The 26,475-nt window shown below is 38.8% G+C and overlaps 1 protein-coding gene across 9 annotated transcripts in view; it reads left to right on the top strand.

Annotated features, from left to right (window-relative positions):
• TDP1 (tyrosyl-DNA phosphodiesterase 1) overlaps nucleotides 1-26,475 on the top strand; it is a 166,252-nt gene that overhangs the window by 22,660 nt on the left and 117,117 nt on the right. For all 9 annotated transcript variants that reach the window (XM_021000225.2, XM_021000222.2, XM_021000224.2 and 6 more), the window contains 2 exons: nucleotides 6,027-6,061; nucleotides 15,853-15,945. In XM_021000225.2, coding sequence (XP_020855884.1) covers nucleotides 6,027-6,061; nucleotides 15,853-15,945 — 128 coding nt within the window. The remainder of the gene's footprint in view (nucleotides 1-6,026; nucleotides 6,062-15,852; nucleotides 15,946-26,475) is intronic.

Below are 26,475 nucleotides of genomic sequence, written 5' to 3'. Positions count from 1 at the left end.
GATCAGATGAGGTAGTAATTATAAAGCACTTAGCACAGTGCCTGGCACATAATAAGTTCTGTATAAATGTTAGCTGTTGCTATTATCATCATCGTTGTTGTTATTGTTGTTGTTTATACTCGGAGAAGCAGAGAATTGAGACAGTTGTTAGGGAGAAAATCATCTACTTGATTTTCCCCCCCATTTGCTGTATTTATTGCTATTAAGAGGTGGTATGGAGTAGTAGATAGAGCTCTGCCTTTGGAGTCAGGAAAACCTGGGTTCAGATCTCACCTCAGACACTAGCAGTGTGGCCTGTTGTGACCTGTCACTTCACTTCTCAATGAGAGGGTTATACTTGAGGGCTGCTGTTAGCAAAAGACTTCCCAGACCCATAAAGGGACCTGAAATGAAACAGAGTCTGATACACCAATTAAAAGTGTTAATTGTCTGAGAAAAGGCTCGTAGGGGAGAGAAGATCCTACCAAGAGAACAAAGAGGAGGAGAGAGAGTTCTCAGCTGCTCCAGAGGGAAGTGGGAAAAGGGTGAGCTATTATGGTTTCTAGAGGCTGTGGCAGGGGGTTGAGGGGCAGAGAACAGGGGTTAAGGGAGAAGACATCTGTAGATGCAATAAACCAGGCAGCAGGACATTTAGAAACTCCTGAGCAAGGTCCTGAGTCTGCAGCTGATCAAGGCTGGTTCTGTGGCTTCTGGCAGCTACAGGCATCTCCAGATTCATCTGGAGTTCACTTGAAAAGGATCACTGGTATGTCAAGCGGCTCCGAGCATCAGAAATCTTTCTGGTCGGCTGGTTGTTGTGTAACTCCATTGTCCTGCTGCTCTGTGAAGGGTAGTTCTAACATATAGTATAGTTGTTGCAGAGCCAATGTTAACATTGCTTAGGTCCTTTCCAACTCTGAACCTATGGTCCTGTAGTTGGCTGCATGATTCTGCTTCCCCCTTTCACCCTCGAGCCCAATATTTTAAAAGTTAGGGATATACCTCAAGTGAGATAATAATTGTTAAGCTCTCGGCACAGTGCCTATATATGAGCACTTTATAAATGTTAGCTATTATTGTTAATATGTGAGCAGCTGGGTCATGTGTCCTTGGACACAATCCGTCTTCTTGTGTGAGCAGTTTATGTGTTTGTGAGAGAAAGAGACAGGGTTAAGTATTTAAAGAGGATGTTTAAATTGATAATTTCCTTTCCTTTATCATTTTTGCATGCTATTGGTAGTTCTGGTGACAATGGTTGTTTGAGCTGGCTGGTGTAACCTTCATTTTTGGCCTATTCATACTGATGAATGTATGGCACTAGTATCTCGTGAGTGACTTCTTTGTCATCACCTCTTCCCCCTCTATTAGCTGAGTGAAATTTGCACTAGGATTCTGTCCTATAGAGCCTATTTTCTTCCTTTTCCATCATTATCCTTCTAGCTCCTAAAACTTTCATTCACTACAGATATCAAAGTACCAGCTTATTTTTCCATCCCTGATCTTCCAGCCAACAGACCCTGTATTTTCAAAAGGCAAAGGGAGAAAAATCACAATGAGCCATTGAATACACACTGCAAAGTTTCACGTCGGGCATGACCAGCCCCCTTCACTTTGCATCGTTAGACCTATCTTCAAAGATCTTCATCCCTCTTCTTCCACCTAATATAATAGTCTCTCACCTGCCACACAATAATAGAATTGCCTTCAATCATCTGCTCTGTGCACCCTGTATCAACCAACCTCTCTTGACAGAAACTGCCTATTACTTTTTCTTATAACCTTCTCAAAACACTCCTTGCCCTGGTCATCAAAGACACAGACGGTAAGAGCAGATTAGAATTGCTTCCGTTAAGCTAAACGTGGGAAGAGTGTAAAGGGACCCAGAAGCTTCTGAAATATGAGAATGGTGAAGACAGTGTATCAGTGTATGTAAGCATAAAGGAACTAACTACTATTAAGTATTGCAACCAGGATCAGGAAGAGACTACAGTGACCGTTTCTCCAACAAGTGTTTTACTGAGTACTTCTTGGCAAGCCATTGGGTGTTAAAATGAAGCCTATTTGCATGAAGCTTATGGTCTTATGAGTAGATAGCAATAAAGAGCAGCTATCAATTAATATTGATTACAGGAGTCTGTAGTTGAATAAAGACCTCGTAGGAAGATTTCCTTGGATGGAGAAATTTTCAATTCAGGAAGATAATGAACAGTATTTTGTGGGTTGTTTTTTTTTTTTTTCAACTTTGACTTGGAAGGAGAAACCTTGATTTTCCCCTAGCAATTCTGTATTTTCTTTATCTTTTGAGATCTCATATGTGTGTGTGTGTGTGTATATGTATATATACATACATATATATAGTATATGTACATTACAGATATACACACACATACATGCACATGTGTGTACACACAGAGTGAAGGCTCCTTGAGGGCAGGGACTGTCTTTTGTCCCTTTTTGTATCCCTGGTGCTTAGCACAGTATTTGCCACATAGTAACTACTTAATAAGTGTTTATATATGAGGAGTTAGAGGAGACTTTTAATAGAAGCCTCAATTAATTATGAAGCTTTCATTTGTGAAACTCAGATATACTAGATGCAAAGAATTGCATAACTGAAAAGGAATTTGTAGATCATCTAGTTTCAGGACTCTTATTTTACAGATGAGGGAACTGAGGCAGGCCCACAAAAGAAAAGTAAATTGTCCAAGTACACATAGCTGATTGGAGGAAGAAATGGGACTAGAACTCAGGTGTTAACTAGTTTTTGTTTTTTTAACTAAGTAGTCAAAAGTGGTTGTCATAATATGGAATAGGGTTATATGGCAAAGGGTTATAATTTTAGTTTTTAAATTTAAAGGTATTAAAAATGAATATAGTTCTTAGTGTTTGAAGATAACGAGGCTATGATTACAAAACTTATCATTACATTGGTGTCTCCCAAGGCTCTAAGGCTCTGTCTGATTCTGTCATTTCTCTTCTGGCAATTTCATTCACTCCTTTTAGTTCAGTTATTACCTCTATGACATTGGTTCTTTGTAGGTGACTCTGGAATCTTGGCAGCTGCCATATTTCCCCTGAGCTCCAGTACCACTTTGCTACCTGTGATGACTGGAAAATTCTCTTGGATTCTGTTAGTATCTCAAAACTTCATATGCCCCAAATTTCCCCCCAGAAATCTGGCCTTCCTCCCAACCTCCTTATTTCTTTTGATGGCTTAGTCCTCCAGAGTCATTTGAGTGTTCATTCTTATCCCACTAATATCAGTCTAGTTACCAAATTTTGTCCCTTCTGCTTCTCTTCTCCACTTGCACCACCCCTGGTCAGGTCTTTATGCCCTCTTGCCTAGACTATAGCAGTAGCTTCTTTACTGGTCTTCTGGTCTCCTGTCTCACTTTTTTCCAATTCATTCTTTACAGCATTGTTCATGATAATATTGAATTAGTCTTCCTAATATTACCATAGCTGTCTTTTTCTCTATAATTGTAAATGTCAACCTGTTGCCCCCAGGATAAAATATGAAGTCATTAGATTGACATCTGGCCATCTGGGTCAAGCTTTTTTTTTTTTGGCTGAGGCAGTTGGGGTTAAGTGACTTGCCCAGGGTCACATAGCGAGTAAGTGTCAGAGGTCAGATTTGAACTCAGCTCTTCCTGACTCCAGGGCCAGAGTTCTATCCACCGAGCCACCTAGGTGCTCCTAGCCTCCTTTTTCTCTCTTATTTCATCCAGCGCTTCTTTTAATGAACCTTTTGTTTCAGCCAGACTGGACTGATTAGGTTCATCACAGTCTCATTCTGCCTTCTCCTGCCTTTGTACATCCATGCAGTCTTGGCTTCCTAGGACACATTCCCTCCACATCTTCACCTATTGGGATTCTCTTCTTTCGAGGCTCAGATCACTTACCTCTTCCTCCTTGAAGCCTTTCCTGAGGTAACCCAGCTGAAAAGTGCTCTCTTGCCTCATATTTCATCGTAACATTTTATATCATTCTTTGTGGGCCATGTCACGGTTTACAGTGTATCATACTCATTTGAGCTTCTGTTGCACCTTCCAGCCAGATTATAGATTCCTTAAAGTAAGGAGCTGTATGGTTTTTTTCATCAAGGGTACCCAATATGTTGCCTTATACACAATATGCACTTAACAGTGAATTTGTTCTAAATAGTCCAGTTAAGCCATATTTGTTCTCTGACCAATTGGTTCACGAAGGCATACCTTTTTAAAAACTTTTGTTTTATTTCAGTTTGGAATAAAACAAGCATTTTACAATAAAAAGGATGATTGCACATGAAACTGCAAATCTACTGTGCATAACTTGCTGTTCTTTTCCAATATATAATAAAATTTTCATATAAATTTCTTTTTTTCCTTTTCTTTCTCCTCCCCCCTGCCCTAGAGATGACAACCATTAGACACAAATAAGAATATAGATATGTAAGATTATTCTATCCATGCTTCTAGTTATCAGGATGCAGATAGTGTCTTTCTTCATATGTCCTTTATAGTTAATTTCTGTATTTATAATACTCAAAATAACTTATTTGCTCAAAGTTGTTCTTAAAACAATATTGCTGTTACTGTATACAATGTTCTCTTAATTCTGCCTGTTTTGCTCCTGATTATTTTGTGCAAGCCTTCCCATGTTTTTCTGAAACCATTGAGCCCATCATTTCTTAGTGTACAGTAGTATTCCATCACAAGCATATACCACAACTTGTTGAATAATTTAATGTTCACAAAGATATACCTTTTTTGATAAAGGCCCTCATCACCTCTCACCTGATGTATTGCAATAGCCTCCTATGATTGGTATTCCTATTTCAAATCTTACCCCCTTCCAGTCCATCCTCCCCCATAGCTGCCAAAGTGTTTTACAATCTAGATTTGCCCATGTTACTCCCCTACTCGGTGAACTCAAGTGACTCTATTGACTTTAGAATCAAGTATTATTGCATCTTAATTTGAAGCTTTTAATATTTTTGTTTATATTTTGTAATGTGTATCTTATATATATGTAATATATATATGTATATATATATATATGTATATATATATATATATATATAATTAGTACCTAAGGATTAGTATATTGTTTATAACATATATAATTAGTACCTAAGGCCTTGCATGTATTTTATAATACATATAATTAGTATCTAAGGCCTTGCATATAGTTTATAAATAAGCAAATATATGTATTAGTGATGTGCACACAAAAATTTTATACTGCTGAAGTGTGTAGTCCCATAAGTTTGGAGATCACTGGTCTAGAGCCCCTTAGAAGATAGGAACCCATATTGTAAGGAAACAGGACAAATTTAAATTGGTCGAAGGACCTGGAGATATTTATCTTGAAGAAGAGAAAACTTGGGGAAGTGGTAGGGATAGGATGGACGTATGGTAGCTCTCTTCAACTATTACAAAGACTTGTCTTATTTTAAAAAAAAAGATTTGTTCTGCTTGGCCTCAGAGGACACACTGGGAGTAATGGATGAATTGTAATGGAAGATAGAGTTTTTCGTAATGATAGACTTTCTTATAATTAAAGTGTTTCCTTGAAAGTAATAGATAATCCATCACTAGAATGTTTTATTTTAGACCCATTTTCTGTTTAGGTGCATGTTAGGCTAGCTCACTGCTAAGGTCTGTTCCAACTAGGTAGTATTATGATTTGACTTTAAAAACTTTTGTGACTTAATTTTTTTAATGCCCACTAGATGGGCTTTAAATAATTCCTTGTCTTTGCCCCATATTAGTATTTCTTAATGCTTTAATGACACAAGCTAATTTCTAAATATGGTCATTTGAAATATAGTAGATATAGAATCATCCTGCCTAACTTTTAAAATTTAATGTTGAAGTGAAGTCTCTCTGAGTTCTGCCATAAAAGGGCTTTCTTGGTGCCCAAGCTTTTCTCCACTAGAGGGCAGATGATACATTGAAAAAAATAGAGGGCCAACCTTTTCAAACTCAATTTCAGTTGGATTGTGTGATGTTTTGAGTGGAAATGCATTTCTTAAATGATTAAGGTTTTTTTTTTCACCCTAGGCCAAGTTGGATATTGCATTTGGCACTCATCATACGTAAGTAATATTTTGGAAATGAAGAAAAATGGATTTCATTTACCTTAACAGTGATGTGTTTAGAATAATTTTAAATTTGTGGAATATCTTGCTTACAGAAATTGAAAAGTAGTATGGAACGTCAGACGTGTATTCATGTCCTTATTTTTTATTAGGGTAGCTGGCTTTAAAAGTGTCCTTTCCACCTACATGTGATCCTCTAGAAACATGGGTTTTACAGATGTGAGGAACATTAGTGACCTATCCAGTTCAATGCTCCCAGTTTGCAGATGGATAAACTGAAGTCAAGAGAAATTAATTAACTTTTTCAGAGTCACATGGGTGGTATATAGCAGAGTCTGCATTGGAATCTAGGTATTCTGACTCCAAATCAGTACTCTTTGAGAACTGATTTCTGTATTAGAGAATATATATATAGTATATATGTTAATGTGTACATGCATATATGTAATATATGGTATATATAATATATCTTTAATATTATTATTAAACTTAAAATATATATTTAATATAAATATTTTACACATAGTACATACGAAGAGATATATGAATACATATATACATGTGTTATTTAATATGTATGTATATGTGTGTGTTTATATACATACACATTCACCCACACATGCACATGCCTTTATAATAAGTGTAGTAATAGAAGGTCTCCCAAAATCATTAGTGTAGTTTTAAGCTTTACTAGCTTAAATAATAATCTGTTATTACGCACGTGGTCCAATGTGATCAGCTACTTTGTTGGCTGTTTGAATAGCTTAAATGATACTCTGTCAAAGCTTAGAACCACACTAAGATTTTGGGGACACTCTGTGGTTCTTTTGGGCTTATTGTCATTTCAAACATGATTTTGGAGTCAGGTAACAGTGAGTACTGATCTCTTTTAGGAGTCACTTATATTGAGGGTGGTTATTTATCCAGCTTGTTTATGAAAAATGCTGTTTTTGTTGAACAGAAAAACTTAAAGTTAGGTTGTGACCCATGATAAGTAAATGTGATTATTTTCTAATAATAAACAGCTGGCATTTACATACTGAAATGTAAATTTGCCCCACTCAAGGAAGTCCCCTTAGGGTGCTGTGTACTTATTCCAGATTGGCTGCCATTGCTTAACAGTCTGGACTACTATTTGGACTTTGCCTCCAGAGTCAGTTTATGAGCTGCAGAAGAAACATATGCTCATTACTTTCAAGCCATATATTGATTTTGACTGCAAACAGCATTGCTCAGCTTGATCAACCTTTTTCATCAGACTTGGCTCCAAATAACTTTTTGTCCATTTCCAAAAATCAAATCCATTTCAAAGTATCAAGATTTGCCATCATTAAGGATGCTCAAATGAAAATGCCTCAGGCTTGCTGTGTCAGTAATGAAAATGGGTATTTTCCTGGTGATTTTCCTTTAGGATTTGTTTCTAAGTTAACAATGGAACCATGTACAATGAAGTATGGGCAGCAAGGTGATGCCATTGTGCACAGAGTGCCAGGCCTGGAGTCAGGAAGACAAGTCTTCCTGAGTTCAGATCTGGTCTCAGACACTTACTAGTTGTGTGACCCTGGGCAAGTCACTTAACCCTGTTGCCTCATTTTTTTCATCTGTAAAAAGAGCTGGAGAAGGAAATGGCAAACCACTCCAGTATCTTTGCCACAAAAACTCCAAATGGGGTTATGAAGAGTCAGACATGACTGAAAAATTATTGAACAACAACGAAACAGTGAAAGTATATGTATCATTTTCTGTTGTCTGCTGTAATGGACATTTTCACTGATTCATCAAATTTGTATTAAGCACCTTCCTGTGTAAAGTTTGATTTTTTTTAATTTCCTTTGACTTGAAATGTCCACATTAGGCTATTTATTTCATTTCAAATTAAAGAAAAGAAAAAATCTATATGGGATGTGAGGTTCGGGGGCAAGTGCTAATTGTGTATAGGTATTTGAAAGAGCATTGTAGAGGTACTAGACTTGTGTTGCTTGGCACCAGATGGTAGATCTAGAAACAATGGGTGGAATTTATAGGGAGGCAATTTTGGATTGATATAAGAAAAAACTTCTTAAAAGTTACAGCTTCCCTGAAGTGAACTGAGCTTCTTTGAGATGGGGGAGTGGAGTAAAATGGGATTGAGGAATTGAGTTCCTCATTCTCGGAGATTCTTAGGTGAGCACAAGGTGCCACTTGGGGTTGCTGGATATGTGAGCTCATGTATAGATTTGACCCTATGACTTCTAGGATTTCTTTTACAGTTCACATTTCCACATCACTCAGGGGTTAGGGGTGCAGCACCCATGCAATCTGGAAAATCCACATAAAATTTTTTGGCCCTCCCTTTATACTGGAGAAGAAGTCTGAATTTTTTCTTTCTCTTTTATCAGGTGTTTACAGTACCTTATTGTAAAATTTGGGTTGAGTATTTGGTTGTAGACTCTCTGTCATCTGCTGGCTTTCGCATGTTGCCTGCAGCTTTCATGAAACCCCCTGCCCCCTAAATTCCCATTTAACTTCTTATGCCAACCTGCAATATATTGAAACCTCAGTGGGGAAAGTCTCGATGTGAAAGGGATAAGTGTAATTTTGAGACACCTATGAGAGGCAACTTGGTATAATGGATAGGGTGCTTAGCCTGGAGTCTGGGAGCCCTGGGCTTTTATTCCTTCCCTAGATACTAACTCTTGCTATCTCAGATACTAACAAATTTTCACCTTGAGAAGTCCTAACTTTCTGAGCTTCAATTTCCTCATCTGTAAAATGAGGCTTATAGTAGCAGCTACATCCCTGGGGCAGTAGTGTACATAAAGCACTTTGTAAGCTTCAGGTGATGTAAATATCAGCTATTTTTATAAAATGTGATTCTAGACGTATCTTTTGCTGACTTGTTTTAGAGTGGCTCTGGAGTCGGTAAAGGCACATACAGAAGTTACCCACCCATTCAGCCTACGTTTGATTTCTTAGGTGATGGAAGGAAATGTAGCAGCACTACATTAGCTCTCATTAAAAGTGATCACCAGAACCATGTGGTACTAGGTCTTGTATTTTTTCTTTCATTTTACTTTCTCCCCATTATTAATACAGGTTTTAATAAAATTTTCCCATTTGACTCTAGGTAAAAATCCATTTCAACAAAATTTTGAGTTTCTCATTAATTTTTTTTACATGGAGCATAAAGCAATGTTTTCCAAAATGCACAGAATTTTTAAACCAGTGTAATTATTGATCCTTTCATAGCCAGGTGCTTGTTGCTGAGTCGTTTTAGTCACGTCTGACTCTTTGTGACCCCATTTGGGTTTTTCTTGGCAGAGGTACTGGAGTGGTTGGCCATTTCCTTCTCCAGCTCATTTTACAGATGAGGAAACCGAGGTCAGCAGGGTTAAGTGACTTGCCCAAGGTCACACAGCTAGTAGATGTTTGAGGCCAGATTTGAATTCAGGAAGAGGAGTCTTCCTGATTCTGGGCCAGCACTCTACTCACTGTGCCACCTCCTATTTTAAAATGATGATGCTAAGGCTTTGATAGGAAGGGACATCATTGTTGAGGTCTGTCTCTCCCAAAAGCGTAAAAGTTTCTGCTCTGCACTCAGCACTGTGTGTGGTGCTTTGCAGAGAGTGGGAAGGGCTGAGGAACAGGTACAACTAATATCTAAAGCCATGGTTCTTAACCTGGAGTCCAATAACTTGCTTTTTAAAATATTTTGGTACTATTTCAGCGTAATTGGTTTCCTTTGTAATCTTACGTATTTTATTTTGTGCACTTAAAGATGTTTTTCTGGGAAGAGTTCCAGAGGCTTCACCAGACTGCTAAAGGGATTAAGAAAGAACCCTTGATCTAAATCAGCAGCTCCCAAAGTGTGTTCTGGGCACCCCCAAGGTGCTCAGTAATGAAAATGGGTATCATAGACCCTTTTAGGAAGTCCCTGAAGTCAAAACTATTTTCATAATAATTTTTAATATTAATAGATATAACCCATATTAACAAAAGATCTTTGGGAGAAGGGAGTCCTCAGTAATTTTTGATGGTACAAAAGGGACCTGAATCTAAAACATTTGAGAACTACCGATCAAAAGTTTAGTCCCTACCCTCAAGGCAGGTCTCTCTTATTGGAGGGAGAAAGCACATGCATGTTAAACCATTAGAAAATAACCTAAGGTGAAATAAGTTTTGGTTTAACAGGGGCCTGGAAATGCCTTTGTGTGTTTGGGGGCGTCATATCCTTCAATTGCCTATACTGATGGAATATCTTTGCCCCTAACTTGGCAATCAGAGTGTATCATTGTCTTCTATAAATAATTTTAGAGCTAGAAGGAAGGTTAGAAATTACCTTGTCCCCCCTTCTCTTAATTTACACATGAGGAGATTAAATGATGTCACCAAAATTGTTAATACCAGAGTTGGCCTAGAACCTGAATCTTTGGATTCCTAGTGTAATGCCTGTCTTATTTTAAAAAAAAATAGATTTTACCTGTGCTTTTGGACTATATATATCACAGTTAATTTCATTTTTATGCACTCAACCTACTACCTGAGACTGACCCCCTTGTGACAAAGAAAAGCACTTAAGAAAGAAAATTCAGTACAGTGGCCACAGTGGGCGATATGTACAGTATTTTTTGTCTGAGAGCCTACTCCCTCATATCAGAAAGGGTTAGGAGATTGTGTTTCATTATTTGTCTTCTAGGACATTTCACTGATTTTTAAATTCCAATCTACTACTTTTCCAAGTTTCTCTATGGAAAAAACTTCAGCCCTGTCTGATGTCAAACCTTGGTTAAAATGATCCTTCTTTTCTATGTCCATTTTTCCCCTCTTGTAGGGATTTCGTGGTAGAACTGGATTGTCTCCTGCCTTATTGTTCTTCAGTGGTTTTCAGGTGTATCTGACTCTTCATAACCTCATTTGGGGTTTTCTTAGCAAAGATACTGGAGTGGTTTGCCATTTCCTTTTCCAGCTCATTTTACAGATGAGGAAACTGAGGCAAACAGGATTAAGTGACTTGCCCGGGATCACACAGCTAGTAAGTATCTGAGGCTTGATTTGAACTCAGGTCTTGCTGACTCCAGGCCTGGTGCTCTATCTCCTGTGCCACCTAGCTGACTTGTTTTAGCAAAAGTTTTTAGAAATCCTTACAGCCTTTCAGAACGAGCTGCCAAGATGCGTCTTTGTGTTTGAAGTTTAGATGAGGAAAGAAAGTTGTACAGTTAAAATGGAGGTGTGACTGTAGGGCTGGCACAGTGGATAGAATGCCTCTTGTATGCAGAAGCCTTAGCTGCAGTGACAAGGCCCCTTCTGGCCTCTATCATCTTTTAGTCCAAATCTCTTACCTCTCAGTGTAAATAATGTACAAATGGTAGACCAGAGGCCCTGTGGGAAGCTGTTTTCAGTGATGGTGCATGGACATACCAATGCTAAGTGATCACAAATAGCTAAATAGTTTGGTGATAGACAGCACTCGACTTAGAGCCAGGAAGACCTTGAGTTCAAATCTGGCCTCAGATGCTTTGTCAGCTGTGTAACCCTGGGCAAGTCACTTAACCTGGCTGCCTTAGTTTCTTCACCCATAAAATGGCAACAATAACACATACCTTCCAGGACCGTTGTGGGGATAAAATTAGATAATCTTTGTAAGGCATTTTTTTTAACCAACCTTAAGCTTTGTGACTGGGCAAGTCACTTAACTCATATTTAATTCATGTCCTGATCTGTAAAATGGGGACACGCTGGGGAGAGCAGTGGCAGACCACTCCAGTATCTTTGCCAAGAAAACCCCCTACATGAAAGCCCATGGGGTCACAGCCGAACAACAGAAATGCTGTCTAAATGCTATTGTTGTCATCATCATCATTATCACTGGCACTGCTTCATGATAGTTATTCAGATTGTTTTTTAGGAGTTCCACTGGCTTTTGAGAAATATGCCGCCTCACAGATCATAGAATTTTGGAGCTACTAGAAAAGATAGCGACCAGCCATTTTAATAGCTGTCCCGTGAGGAAATGGGCCTAGAGAGCAGAATTGATTTTCTCAAGGTCACACAGATAGCTGTGGATTCTAAGTGTCTCCTTTCTTAATCTAGGGTTGTTTTTCACGGACCACATGGGCAACAAGGATGAGTTAGTGTTCTAGAAAAGTAGACAAGGAAAAGAAACCTTTCTGGGTTGGCAATTTATAACCTCTGTGACCTCAAACAGGTTACTTATTAATATTAATCATAGTGGTAGCTGACATTTATATGTTTTTTAAAGATTTGCAGAGCACTTGTGTTTAGTCCTGGAAGGGCCCTTAAAGGCCATCAAATCCAACCTCTTTGTTTTGCAGGTGAGGAAACTGAGGCAAGAGAGGTTAAATGAATTACCTAGGGTCACACAGCTCATCATTGTCAAAGACAGGATTTGAACTCGAGTTTTGCCAAGTTTACATATAAGTGTAAGCTACTGTTCTTATTATAATTAATAAGTAACCCATTTGAGGTCACATAGGTTATAAATTACTAACCCAGAATGGTTTCTTTTTCTTGTCTACTCTTCCAGATCACTGACTTACCTTGTTATCCCTGTGATATATTGAAAACGCTCTATCTGCTGTGCCCCTGAGCTACTTCTAGTTAGCATACCAGTATAGATTCCTTCATTTAATCCATATAGTAACCCTTTGAGGTAGATGTTAATATCCCTGTTTTATAGATGAAGAAACTGAGGCCCAGAGAGATTAAGTGACTTGGCAAGGTAACAGTTATTAATTGTCTGAGTGGGGATTTGAATGCATGTTTTCCTTCAAGTCCACTATTGTGTCCAGTTCATGCAATGCTGCCTTTCATTTATATAGTAGTTAAGGCTTACAGGGCACCTAGGTGGTATAGTCGATAGAGTACCACACCTGGAGTCAGGAAGGCTGGAGTTCAGATGTAGCCTCAGATACTTAATAGCTGTGTGAGTGATCCTGGACAAGTCACTTAAGCCTATTTGCCTCATTTTTCTCATCTGTAAAATGAGCTGGAGAAGGAATGGCAAATCACTCCAGTATCTTTGCCAGGAAAACCCCAAATGGGGTCATGAAGAGGTAGACACATAACTGAAAAACAACTGAATAACAAACTTTCTTCAAGTCTAGTATTGTATCCAGTCCATAACATACTGCCTCTCTAGAAAAAAAAAAGAAAAAACTATGAAAATAATAACAGCTGACATTTCTATAGTATTCTAAGGTTTACAGGTCACTTTATTCATATTATCTCATTGAAATGTTTAATTTAAATTTAAATGTTCCTCGCAACAAATCTGAAAGTAAGTGATCGTACTATGATTTTTTTCCTGATTTTCCTTATCTGTACAATGAGAGTGGATCTTGATGGACCCATATGGCTCTAAATCCTACAGTCATAAGATTAGAATCATATCTGGATTTACACTTCTAAGAGGAAGCCCCATCTAAGATGTGGCCTTTAGCCTTACTCACACACCATATTTTATTTGTTAAAAACAAAATGATAAACTGTTTGCCCCTAAATTGCTTTATATTTCCTGTGATCAGAGTTCACTGACCCTGGTGGATGCAGTTATTTGGCAGATTTGTATCCTGTGTCTAGCATTAGCCTGTTCTTCATTTTAGTTGATAAATTCATGACTGTGCATATAAATTGGCCTAGATTTCAGTGAGTACCTTTCATACATTGAAAGAGGACAGCTAAAAAAGCTGTAGTTCTTTTAGCTAGATACCGGTTTAGTGCTGAGCAGCTTGAATGAAATTCACATATATGGTAATTCTTTCTTTTGTGATCTTGAGCAAGTCATCCTCTCAGGGTGATCTTTCCTTTGCATTGGGAGGTTTTCATACGTGCCATTCCTTGAGCACATGCTGGGCTTCCCCCTCCCTTATTCTTTAGTTTAGGGTGTTCTCTGTGCCCTTCTTCCACACCTTTCTTTGCAGTTCTACTTCTGCACTTTGCAATGCCAGCTCAAATTCCACCTTTTCCTTGTAGTCTTCCCAGATCCTTCTTCAGGGCAATTGTGTCCCATACCTTCCCAGTGAATATTTATAATGCTTTGCCATGTCCCTTTTCAGCCATGACATTATTTTTTATTATTGCTGTGTAGGTGCATATTTTATTCCCTCAAACCGGATTATAAATTTATTAAGGTCAGGGACATCGTCTTCTTTATTGTGCTTTTTGTTGTAGAAGTTTGTTCTTTTCAGTTGTGTCTGACTCTTGGTGACCCCATTTTGGCGTTTTCTTGGCAAAGTTACTGGTATGGTTTTCCATTTCCTTCTCCACCTCATTTTACAGATGAGGAAACTAAGGCAAACAGGGTTAAGTGACTTGCCCAGGGTCCCACAGCTAGTAAGTGCCTGAGGCCAGATTTGAACTCAGGAAAATGAGTCTTCCTGACTCCAGGCCCAGAACTCTATCCACTCTGCCACCTAGCTGCCCCTTGTCCTTAGGACATTATTTGACATATATTGGGTGCTCAGGTAATGTTTGTTGAATTGGATTATATTATTTGTGTGTAGAGTCACATCAGTAATGTTGGGCGCCACACTTTGGTGTATATAAAAGAGGTAGCTAGGTGATATAGTGGATAGAGCTTTAGACCTAGAGGCAGTAGGACCTGAGTTCAAATCCTTCCTTAAACACTAGTTGTGTTGACAATCGGTAAGTCATTTAACCTCTCTCAACCTGTTTCCTTATCTATAAAATGTGGATAATAATAGTATCTACCTCACTGAGTTGTTGTGAGGATCAAGTAAATAACATTTGAAGCTCTTTGCAATCAGGTGTTATATAAAAGCTGGTTATTAAGTTAATGACATGATTCTTGACCTTGAAAGGTTTATATTCCATCTTGGGAGATAAATCTTGGATATTTCAAACAATATGAAAAAAAAATATGACACTGTATCATCCAGTGTCAGGCTGTGTATCAAAAACTGCAACTAAATATTAGGTTAATGGCATGTACCCGCTTGGAGAATTTTTATACATTTCAGCTAGGGAGAGAAAAATCTTGGCTATATCAAACAATTAGGGAACAGTATAGGGTGTCCTACAAGTGTCTGAATATACTTTTAAGCTTTAATAGCTTAATACTGAGGCTTATGAGATGCTGCTTATATTCCTGTCACTTAGGCACTTAATAAACATTGACTGCTTGATTGAAGTGTCAGATTATTCAGTCCAGACCAAATACTCTTAGAAATCAAATAATAGAAACTTTGTTGGGTAGGATTATAAGGAATACTTCAGAGAAGTGTTGGTTTTTGGAGCTACCTCTTGAAGGAAATATGGAGTTTGGGCTGACAGAGAGGAAAGAAAAGGACATTTGTGTGCAGGGGAAAAAAATAACATGAGCAAAGCTAAGGAGATGGAAATTAAAGTGGTGGGTGGGAGGGATAGAAAAGAGATTGGCTGTACAGAAGTGAAGAGTTCCTATTAAGAAATAATGGGTAATAGACTAGGACAGGTCTATTTTGGGATGATCTGAATTCTAGGTTGACTTATTTGGGCTTTTTCTGGTGGACAATGTCAGGTAACAATTGCACTCTGAAAAATTGTTCTATTAACATTCTTGGTAAGTTTATGTATCTTTTACCCATCATTTCACTGTCTTCCATGTTATAGAATAGAGGAAGAATTGAAATGATAAAGAATGCTATTAGAATTTCAGTGTATGATTCAGTAGAGATTCTTCGTCTACTCTAAATTATCAAATCCTTATTTGGGATTGGGATCACTAGAACCCTATATGTTTCTGAAGGTACCTCTGACTATCCATTCATACTCCTATTTTTTTTTTAAAGGAAAATGATGCTGCTATTATATGAAGAAGGCCTTCGAGTTGTCATCCATACTTCCAATCTTATTCAGGCCGACTGGCACCAAAAAACTCAAGGGTATGTTTCCTTTTACCTCTTGGAAGTGACTGTATCTTCTGAAATATGTGTAAATGATAACTTACATTTATTTTTTATCATTTTGGATATATTATTTGGTCTTCCCAACAACCCTTTGGGGTGAGTTTTGTAACTGCTATCATGCCTATGTTGATGAGATGATGAAACTGAGATCTTAGCGATGAAATGACTTGCCCATGGCTCGTTGTCTCTCGTAAAAAGTCAAGACAAAAAAGAATCTGAGCTCCTCTTTGTGCTTTAAAAAAAATTCTTAACTTAAAAAACATTAACTAAAATGAATACTTCCCTACACGCAGTAGAGTAGAGAGGAATATGAAATTTTGAATCTCCGTTATATGTAGCTTGTTTTAAAAAAAAAACCAACAAAGTATAAATTCAGCATGTAACTTTCAAAGCTCTTCTGCTGGTCTGTGACTCCTTCCGTCAATCAGTCAACATTTTTAAGCAGCAGTGTGCCAGACATTGTACTAAGCTCTGGGAATACAAAAAGAGGAGGCAAAAGACAGTCCTTACCCTCAAGGAGCTTATAATCTAATGGAAGAGACAACATATAAACAAATATATACAAAGCAAGCTATGTACTGAATGAGTAGGGAGTAATTAAGAGAGGGAAGACACCAGAATTTAGAGGGGTTGGAGAGGGCTTCCAGTAAATGAAAGGATTTTAGTTAGAGGAAGCTGGGGAGATTAATAGGCCAAGTGGAGGAGGGAAATATTCCAGCCATTTCAAAAACATGCTTTGATGCTGTTTTCTTTCTTTGGGAGGAGGAGCAACCCCATCCCAACCTCCTCTCTCTCCTTACCCTACAGATTGAGGAAAAAGAAAAAAACCTGTAAGAGGGGCGTGTGCGTGTGTGGTCAAGCAAAACAAATTTCCCCATTGGACATGCCAAAAAATGTACATTTTATTCTTCAGTTTGACTCCATGTCCTCTCTAAATGGTGAATAACGTGGTGAACTGTAACTTGGCATCATTTACTTGTTAAATGCAGTTTCTTACCATTTAGTAGTGAATAGATTATACAAGTCACAACAGCCCTGTGAGATAGGTAGAATGTTGTTACCATTAGCCTTATTTTACATTTGGGGAATCTGAGGCTCTGGGAAATTAAATGACTTTCCCATGTTTTTAGTGTCATTTAAAATATATATATATGTGTGTGTGTGTGTGTATGTTTTAGTTAAAAGGCTTTTATTTTCTCTCCCTTCTTCCTCTACTTCCTTCCACCCCACCATTGGAAAATAAAGAAAAAAGAAAGAAAAGTAAAACCCCTATAACAAATATGCTCAATCAGGTAATACAGATTCCTTCATTGACTTTGTTCAAAAAATATATAGCTCATTCTGCCCCCTGAGTCCATAACCTCTTTGTCAGGAGGTGAGTAGTATGTTTCATCACTGATCTCCTGGAATCATGGTTGGTCATTTTTTTCATTGTTGTTGTTACTGTACAGATTGCTTGCTTCACTCTGTATCTGTTCATACAAGTCCTCCCAGGTTTTTCTTTTATCATTTCGTGTGAAACAACAGTATTTCATTACATTTATATATCCTAATTGGTCTAGCCATTCTCCAGTTGATGGACACCCCTTTAGTTTTTTTTCCTTTTTTTTGCTACTACAAAAAGGAGCTGCTATAAATTTTTATGTACATATTGGATTCATTTTTCTCTTTGGAGTATGTACATATCCAGCAGTGGAGTCACTAAGTCAGAAGGTCGATATTGTTTAGTAACTTTTGGGGCAGAATTAAAACATGCTTTCTAAATTGGCTGGACCACAGTTAATGAGTGTCAGCTGGGATTTGTTACAAATTCTGTTGACTCTAAATTTAGGGTTTTTTCCACAATATGATGGCTCAGCATAACCCATCACTACTACTAGAAAAAAAGATGAACATATACAGTTGAATGACAGTGGACCAGTGTTCCCTACATTACCAAGAAAGAACAGCACCGTTTGTGAGATTCAGTGAATTCTGCAGTTGCATATCAGGCCTTCTGTGTTTCAGCATTTTCATTGCTTACATTATCAAGCACAGAGTATATTTCATTTGACTTAGTATGTATCAGAATTGTATGATAGGTTGCTCAAATGTCATAATTTTAGCACATTGTAATAATAGTAGCTTTTATAACGTGAACTAAGTTGTTTGATCCTGAGATAGCCTAGACTTTTGATTTTGTGTTGCTGCTATTGGTGACACAGGAATTATGTCTAAGATTTTCGATCCAGGCCTATGCTGTATTAGTCCCATTGTCAATAATACTCTTAAAATGGGAGATAGTGTGGCATAGCATCTAGAGAACTGACCCGAGATCCAGAAAGCCCTGGGTTTAAGGCTAGCCCCTGCCACGTGTTAGTTCCGTGACCTTGGGCAACACATTTAACCTCTCAATATTCTAGGCAACTCTCTAAAACTATAAATTGCAGAGGAGGGGCTGACCTTCATTGGAAGGGGGAGTTTCCTCGTCCTTATATCACTGAAATAACAGATCAGGGTCCCATCCCTATTCTTACCCTAAAATAAGATCACTTAGGAAAAATAGATAATAATGAGTTTGCATTAAAAAATAATACCATTCATAGGCCAATTCATATTTTTTTCCTCCCTGAGAGAAAATGGGGAGAAATGCTTTTGGGACCAATATGATAGAAATTTTGAGCAGATACAGATACTGAATGTCCCAGCAAATCCCTCTGACACTTTCTATTAGCCATAGAACGTATCTTTGCCACCTACCATGAAGTGTCCTTTTTTCACCATTGATTTTAGAAGTGAGAGTATTCAAGTTGTGGGTACTATAAGAAACATTTAGCAAACTGTTTTATGTTCCTCTGGGACAAAAGGAATTGTTAAAATGAAAAATGCTCCTGTTTTTTATTTATCCCTGAATTAAGTGTCGGGAAGACTGAGGTCATAGCATCAGCCTAGTATCATTAAATGTGGTTTGTAGTAACTCATTTCAGACATTAGAAGCTGCAGAGTATAAAAATTCGGAACAGTGCCGTAAATGTGAAAAATGAACTCATTTTGCCAAGATAGCTGCAGATTGAAGAGGTCAAGGTGATGCAGGAAACCACCTGTGATTTGTTTCTCAGTTTTTGTTTCCATACTGATGCCTTGGTGAATAGTACCACTTAGATTTTAGTGTGGGGTATTAACGTGAATGTGACCAAGGACGTCGTTTTGCCTAAAGAACAAAACCAGTGGGAGATAGAAAGACATGATATGATGTTCCATTGGGAAACAAGCGGTGGGGAATGAATATTTGGGAAGCCTTAGGATCATAGAGCATCGGAACTGTAAGAAACATTAAAAATCATCTAGTCTAACCCTCCACCCCATGTACTGTTATAGTAATAAAATGTGATTATAACAAATACAACCTATACTAATAAAATGTGTAATGCATTTCATGGTACATATAATGTATCATGTACTAACTGTCCCTAGGGATAACATTAGACACTGTAAAATTCTTTGCTTAGATCTGAGTGAACTCTTTGTGTGATACTGTCCTGATATATAAACAAGTGGCCTAAATTATAAGATTACTACAAGTAGCATAAATAGAAGAGGACATTTGCCTTTCTTTTCTGAATCTCTTGCCTTCAGTTGGAAATAATAATGAAAATACCACTTGTGCTCCTAAGATCTTTGGCTTTTTTAGACTATTACTTCATATTAGTTAGCAGTGTGTTCCCTTTTCAGTTCAGTTAATTTTCAATCATGTCCAACTCTTCATGATCCCCTTTGGGGGTTTTCTTGGCAAAGATATTGGGGGTGGTTTGCCATTTCTTTCTAACATTTCTAAATGACTTGCCCAGGGTCCTACAGCTAGTAAGGTCTGAGACCATATAAGAATCAAGGAAGATGAGTCTTCCTGACTCCAAGCTCAGCATTCTGTCCACTGTCCACCTCCTCATGGTGATATCTGTTATCTCCATAGGAATCTCCAGGAATGGGTAGTGATCATCAAGTCTTGACAAATCCCAGAGCTTGTCCTTCAAACTCCAGATACAAGCAGGAGGGAGATGGCAGACCAACTCTGCTGTGTGTGTCAGGACAACCAATAGCTTCATCAGTACTCATTGGCAGGCAGTTACCAACCACCACTCCTGGTCTCTTCATTTTCTGACATTTAATGAACTCTTTCCTAGTGGTGCCTCTGGATCCATAACATCATTCCTTGAGACTCAGGAAGCTCTTTCCTCCTGAAGTAGTCTGCCTTCTACCTCTTTTAAGAAGAGTCATGCATTGAATTATCCTTTCTCATGATAATTATAGGTCATTTGTAACATTTATTGATGATTCCTAGATCTATATAGTCAGACCTGACTTCTCTTTTGAGCTCCAGTCTCACATACCAGCTGCCTGTAGGCGAGCTCAAAGTGGATATTTTGTAAACATCTCAGATTCTTTAAGTCCAAAACAATTTACCATTTTTTCCCTCCCATACTCTCCTTTCTTCCTTACTTCTTTATTGCTATAAAGGCTATCGGCATAGTCTTACCTCTCAAGAAGCTTACATTTTGATGGGGAATGAGAACACCTAAAAGAAGAGCTGAAGAGTGAGTGAGCGAGAAGTGAGTGGAGGGGAAAAGATACCTGGTCAGGGACATAGTCAGGAAGTCTGGAGAATGAAGGATGGCTGACCTGGCGCTCTTTCTCAAAATGGAGGTTTTATGAAGACCTTTCCAGTGAGAGAAGGAACCTTTGGGAATGGAGCCAGAAAGCAGCTGAGGCATGGTGTCTAAATACAGAGAATCAGAGATGGCTGATCTGGGCCTCATCCCCCAAATGGAGGTTCTGGAAAGAACTCACCCAGTGAGAGAAGGGGCCTGCAGGAGATAGCTAAAGTTTGGTGACTAAATCCAGAGAATCGGGCTGGATGGTTTGGTTTTTTTTGGGGGGGAGGGTTGTTTTTTTTTTGGCAGGGGGGTGTTTTTGGTGTGGGTTTTTTTAAAGTTTTTCCATAACTCTTCAGATGGCTTCTTATAATTCCTTGGATGCTTGACTTTTTGAGTTAGTTGAGGAAAAATTTAATTTATTGAATTGCAGAATTTCAAAGTCGGACAGGATTAGAGGTCATCCAATTCAAGCCATACTATTGAATTCTAACCATATCTTCAGTTTTGTTGTTATCATGTTTATAATGATCTTTTCCCTTATATAGTGACTAATTGAAGTCATTGACAATTTTTTTAATGGTTGTAGCGTATAGGTAAATTTACATTTTTATTTTTTTCCTCTTGTTCAACAAAAGTCAACTTGAAGGGGAAATAATAAAACTATCTAAGTATAGTGAAGTGGAGCAGAGATGGCAGTTACCCTGAATGGAAGGGTATGGTGGAAATGAGTGGAAGGTATGGTCTTTGGAGTGGACTGTGAAGATTCTCTTGTCACTTCCTATTCTGAGTTGTGAGGAAGAATGGTAGGTCTCAGGGACTAATCAGTCTGTTCACAAGCACTTATTCTGTGTTAAGTGCTGAGGAGCCAAAGAAAGGTAAATATGTATATCTATAACATCTGCCACACAAGGTTATTGTGAGGCTCAAATGTAAGGCTATATGTGAAACATTTTGCTTACTCTAAAACACTATATTATTATTATTATCATTTAGTCCACCATTTTCTAGGTAGGCCTTCCCCAACTCTTGGGGCTACTTTCTCTCTTTTCTTCCTCCATCTAAAACTACGTATTCATTCAACAAGCTCACTACTGTGGAGAGTAACATATTACTGGAGAGGGCAGCACCATCCTCCCAGTCCCTTAGGCTTCCAGCCTAGGAGTCATTCTGGATTCCTCACGGACTCTTACCTCTTCCATGTCCAAGCTGTTGCCCAGGCCTGCTGATTTCCCCTATACAACATCTCTCAAATAAGCCCCCTTCTCTCCTCTGACACTGCCACCACTCTAAGTCCAGGCCCTCATCACCCCATACCTTGATTGCCGCAGTAGCCTGCTGGTGGGTCGGCCTGCTGTCCCTTGAAGAAGGGCTTTCTTTAAGTCCCAACTAAAATCCCACCTTCTATAGGAAGTTTTCCCTGACCCCTCTTGATACCAGTGCCTTCCTTGTCTTAATTATTTCCTGGTTATCCTATATATATATATATATATATATATATATATATATATATATATATATATATATATATATATATATATATATATATATAGCTTGCTCCATATATATTCACATGTTGTCTCCTCCATTAGATTGTAAGCTCTTTGAGGGCAGGGACTGTCTTTTGTCTTTTTTTTTGTGTCCCCAGTTCTTAGCATAGTGACTGGCACACAGGAGAAGCATAATAAATGGTTTTTTTTTAATTGAACCCAGAGTTACAGGGGAAAGAAAAAAGAAATATTCCCTGCCCTCAAAACATTCTGATTCTTTTGAAGGACGAGGAATGAGTATATGTAGGTAAATAGAAATATTTGCAAAGTAATTTCAGGTAGGACACTCGCTTGTTGGGATATAGGGATAGGAATGGAGTTGAGGGGGAGGCTCCTGGTAGAAAGTGCACTTTAGCTGAGCTTTTAAGGGAGCTAGTGATTCTGAGAGGCAGTGGTAAGGAGGGAGTACATTCCAGGCATGGGGAGCAGCATGATCAGAAGTGGAAGATTGGATGTCTTGTTGTAATTATTGTTTGTCCTTCATTCTCAAAGAGGACCCATGCCGTCAGGGAGGGGATGCCATGATATGCAGGCGAATTGGATTTAAGTGAGGGAGGGCTATGCAAAGTCACCAGCCTCACTATCTTCTCCAGAGCCATCTGGGTCCAAAATGTCTTGTATGAGGAATAGCAGGGAGGCCCAACATAAAGCCTTGAAAGCGACAGTAAGAGGGACAAAAAACTTGGAAAGCTAGACAGAAGTCAGATGGTGAGAGGATATAAATGCCTCGTGAAGGAATTTGTATTTGAGCCTAGAAGAAACTGAGAAACCTTAAACTTTCTGTATAGGGGAGTGACATCATCAGACCTGTGCTTAGGTAGCTTTATAGAGGAAAGGTTGAAGAGAGGAGAGGCTTAAAGCAGGGAGGCCGTTGAAATAGGCCACTTGAGAAGCACTGAAGGCATGATTTGAGTTAGGGCATATGAGAGCTTGAATGGATTTTGGAGATGTGGCAGAAAGAATTGATTAAAGTAGGGGGGTAGGGGAAGGGAGGGAGAGGGGTAAAGAGGAGTGGAGGATGGCTCTAGGGTTGTGAATTTAATTTACTTGAAAGATACTGGTGCCCTCAACAAACATAGGGAAATAGAGTTGCCACTATAACAAGGAGTAGATAATTTGCAGTTACAAACACCTTGCTTTTTTAGGCTATAGGTATCTGCATAGATATGGCAGTTTTAAATGTTCTGTAATTTGGAAACCCGATTTACATTCATTGCCAGTCACAGTTTGTTTCCGACAGACAGTGACTAATGTTAGATGTGAATATGTGGCGTTTAACAGTAGGTACTGTCTATCTTGGAATATAAGCTGCTGCATAGTTGTTTTCCAAGCTCTTTTATTTTCCTTAATCCTTTTATTCATTCATTTAATCAGTATGTATTGTCTGTAAAGTGCTGTGCTCTGTGATAGGCACTGAAGAGGATACAAAAATAAATAAGACATTGTCCCCATTCTCAAAGAACGTTGTTAGGTATTAGTAGCTTATAGCTGTTCCTCTAAGGGCAGCTAGGTGGCGCAGTGGATAGAATGCCAGGCCTGAAGTCAAGAAGACTCATCTTTGTGACTTCAAATCTGGCCTCAGACACTCACTAGCTGTGTGACCCTGGCTGTCAGTTCACCCTGTTGGCCTCAGTTTCCTCATCTATAAAATGAGCTGGAGAAGGAAATGGCAAACCACTCCAGTATCCTCCAGTATCTCCGTCAAGAAAACCCCAAATGGGATCACAAAGTGTTGGACATGATTGAGATGTCCAACAACAACAAAGCATTCCCCCTATTTCTACCTGCCTTTCACAGCTGAACTCATTTTTTAAAAGAAAACCTTTTACATTCACTGCCTACACTTCTTCACTGCCCAATCTTCTCAACTCCTCACAGACTTGCTCTCCCAAAGGATGCCGGGTATCTCTTCATTATTAAACCTCCATGGCCTTTTCTCTTTCCTCAGTCTCCTTTGCTTTCCTGTAGCTTTTTTACTCAGTTTTTCCCTCTGAGATTCTCTTTCTTTCTTGGCTTCCTGGGTGTCTTTCCTAAAGTATCTCCTTGTTCTCCACCTACCCATCAGGCTGTCCCCTCTCAGTCTCCTAGATTGGCTCCTTTTCCCTCTCCTTCCCCTCACATGTGGGGGAACTCACAAAACTCTTTCTTCAAGGTTCATTTTACATTCTTTGTGTCCTTGTGATCTTACTTGCTCATGTGTCCAACTATCAGCTCTACTCAATGATTTTCAAATCTATATGTTTAGCCCTGATCTTTCTCCTGAAACCAGGCCTGTACTCTACCTGGTTATCTTCTGGTACCTCAGAAGTCAGCATGTCTAAGAGGGAACTCCACCTTCCTAAATCTTCCCATTTTTTAGTCTTCTCATCCTCTATTTGATCTTTTCAGACACTCAGACTTATGTTTGATTGTCAGCGGCGGGCCAAGTTTTGTCAGATTCCATCTCCACAACACCCTTCGTATCTGTCCTCTTTTCTCCCTACTGCCACTACATTAGTTCAGGCCCCCATCACCTCTCACCTACCCTATTGTAACAGTTTCCTAATTGGCTTCTCAGGCACCATTCTTTATCCTCTCTAGTCCTAGTTTTGCACAGCTGTCAGAGTCATATTCCTGAGACCCAGATCTGACCATGCTACTCCATCCGGAGAAAGTTTCAGGGGTTCTTTATTGCCTGTAGGATGAAATATAAACTTCTCTGCCTGACATTTAGGACTGCCACAGTTTGTTTCTGGTTGATCTCCCCAGCCTGATTTCATATTACTTCCCATTAATCCCCTAGTGTTCTGCTCTGACTGGCCTGTTTGCTGCTCCACAAACCTGTCTTGCCAATTCTTCCTTACATTCTTTTGTTCAGGCTTTTCTTCCATACCTAGAGATGCCGCCTCTTCTCATTTCTGCCTTTGAGAACTCTTATCTTCCTGCAAGGTTTAGCTCAGGCACTGCCTCCTTTATGAACCCTTCCCTAATTCCTCTTCTTCCATAGCTACTGGAGCTGTTTCCTTCAAATATTCCTAGAGCCGTTTGTCTGATTTCTCTTTTGCTCCTTTCCCAACCATGTTTCACACTTATCTGTATTCATGTTGCATTCCCACAGTGGAATATTAGCTCCTTGACCAAATACATGATTCATTTTAGTCTTTGTAGAACAAAAGCCTGGCTCAGTCCTCTGCAAATGGTGTAATAATTACTCATTGAATAGAATAGTAGTCAGAGTAAGGCATTTATGGAGATAAATGTAATACAAATTGAAACATGGCAGCCTTAAAAGAGCCCAAAATGCCAAGAGAGTTTATGAAATTAACTTTTCTCATGCCATAACCAGAATACACATTTTCCTGCCTATTCTTTCTTGCTGGGACATTGCCATCCTCCTGTGATAATATAGTTTGAAAGGGTTATATTTTCTAATGATGGGTTAATATGGAGCTCTGAACTTGGAGACAGCAAGACACAAATCCAAATTCTATCTCAGATGTTTTTTAGCTGTGTAACCCATGGCAAGTCACTTGACCTCTATCAGCCTCACCTACAAAATGGGGATGATAATAATAACAGCTACCCTTTATATAGCACTTGCTGTATGCCAGGCCCTGTGCTAAACACTTGATAATTTGATTCTCACATCAGCTCTGCAGGGTAGATGCTATAATTATCTTCATTTTGCAAATGAGGAAAGAGGCAAACAGAGGTTAAGTGAACTGCCCAGGGTCACACAGCTGAAAATAATGATAATAGTAATAATAGCTGATGTTTATATAGTGCTTATGATGTGCCAGGCACTATGCTAAGTGCTCTACAATTATCTCATTTGAACCTCACAACCCTGGCAGGTAGGTGCAATTATTATCCCCACTTTACAGATGAGGAAACTGAGTCTGCGAGAGGTCAAGTGACTTGCCAAGGGTAAGGTTCTGAGGCTGGATTTGAATTTAGGTCTTCCTGACTCCAGTCCTGGAGCTCTGTCCACTGTACCACTTAGTTGCCCCTTAATAACTCCTACCTCCTGGCATTGTTATGAGGATCTAATGATAATTGTTGTCCTTCCTTCTCAAAGAGGACCAAAATGACATCACTATACTAGAGTCAAGTTTCAGGGTGGCTGAATCACTGTGGCTGATCAGACCAGCGTGAGCTCGGAATGCTCTATCACAGGTCTGACACAAGTGGTCCATGTGAACATTTGGGGCAGATTCTTTAAATTTGTGTCTCGCATTTCTTTTGAGCTGCTTCAGTTCTGCTTTGCTCATAAAGCACAGCACCTTCCCTAATGAGGGTACATCATATAGGGTGGTCCTGTGCCAGGGTCTCCCGTGTCAGACAATCGG

This window comes from Phascolarctos cinereus, unplaced genomic scaffold (assembly GCF_003287225.1).
Source record: "Phascolarctos cinereus isolate Bilbo 61053 unplaced genomic scaffold, phaCin_HiC Scaffold_3;HRSCAF=262, whole genome shotgun sequence".
NCBI classification, from domain to species: domain Eukaryota; kingdom Metazoa; phylum Chordata; class Mammalia; order Diprotodontia; family Phascolarctidae; genus Phascolarctos; species Phascolarctos cinereus.
Note: the sequence above shows the minus strand (reverse complement) of the source record. Positions and strands in the feature narration are given on the sequence as shown.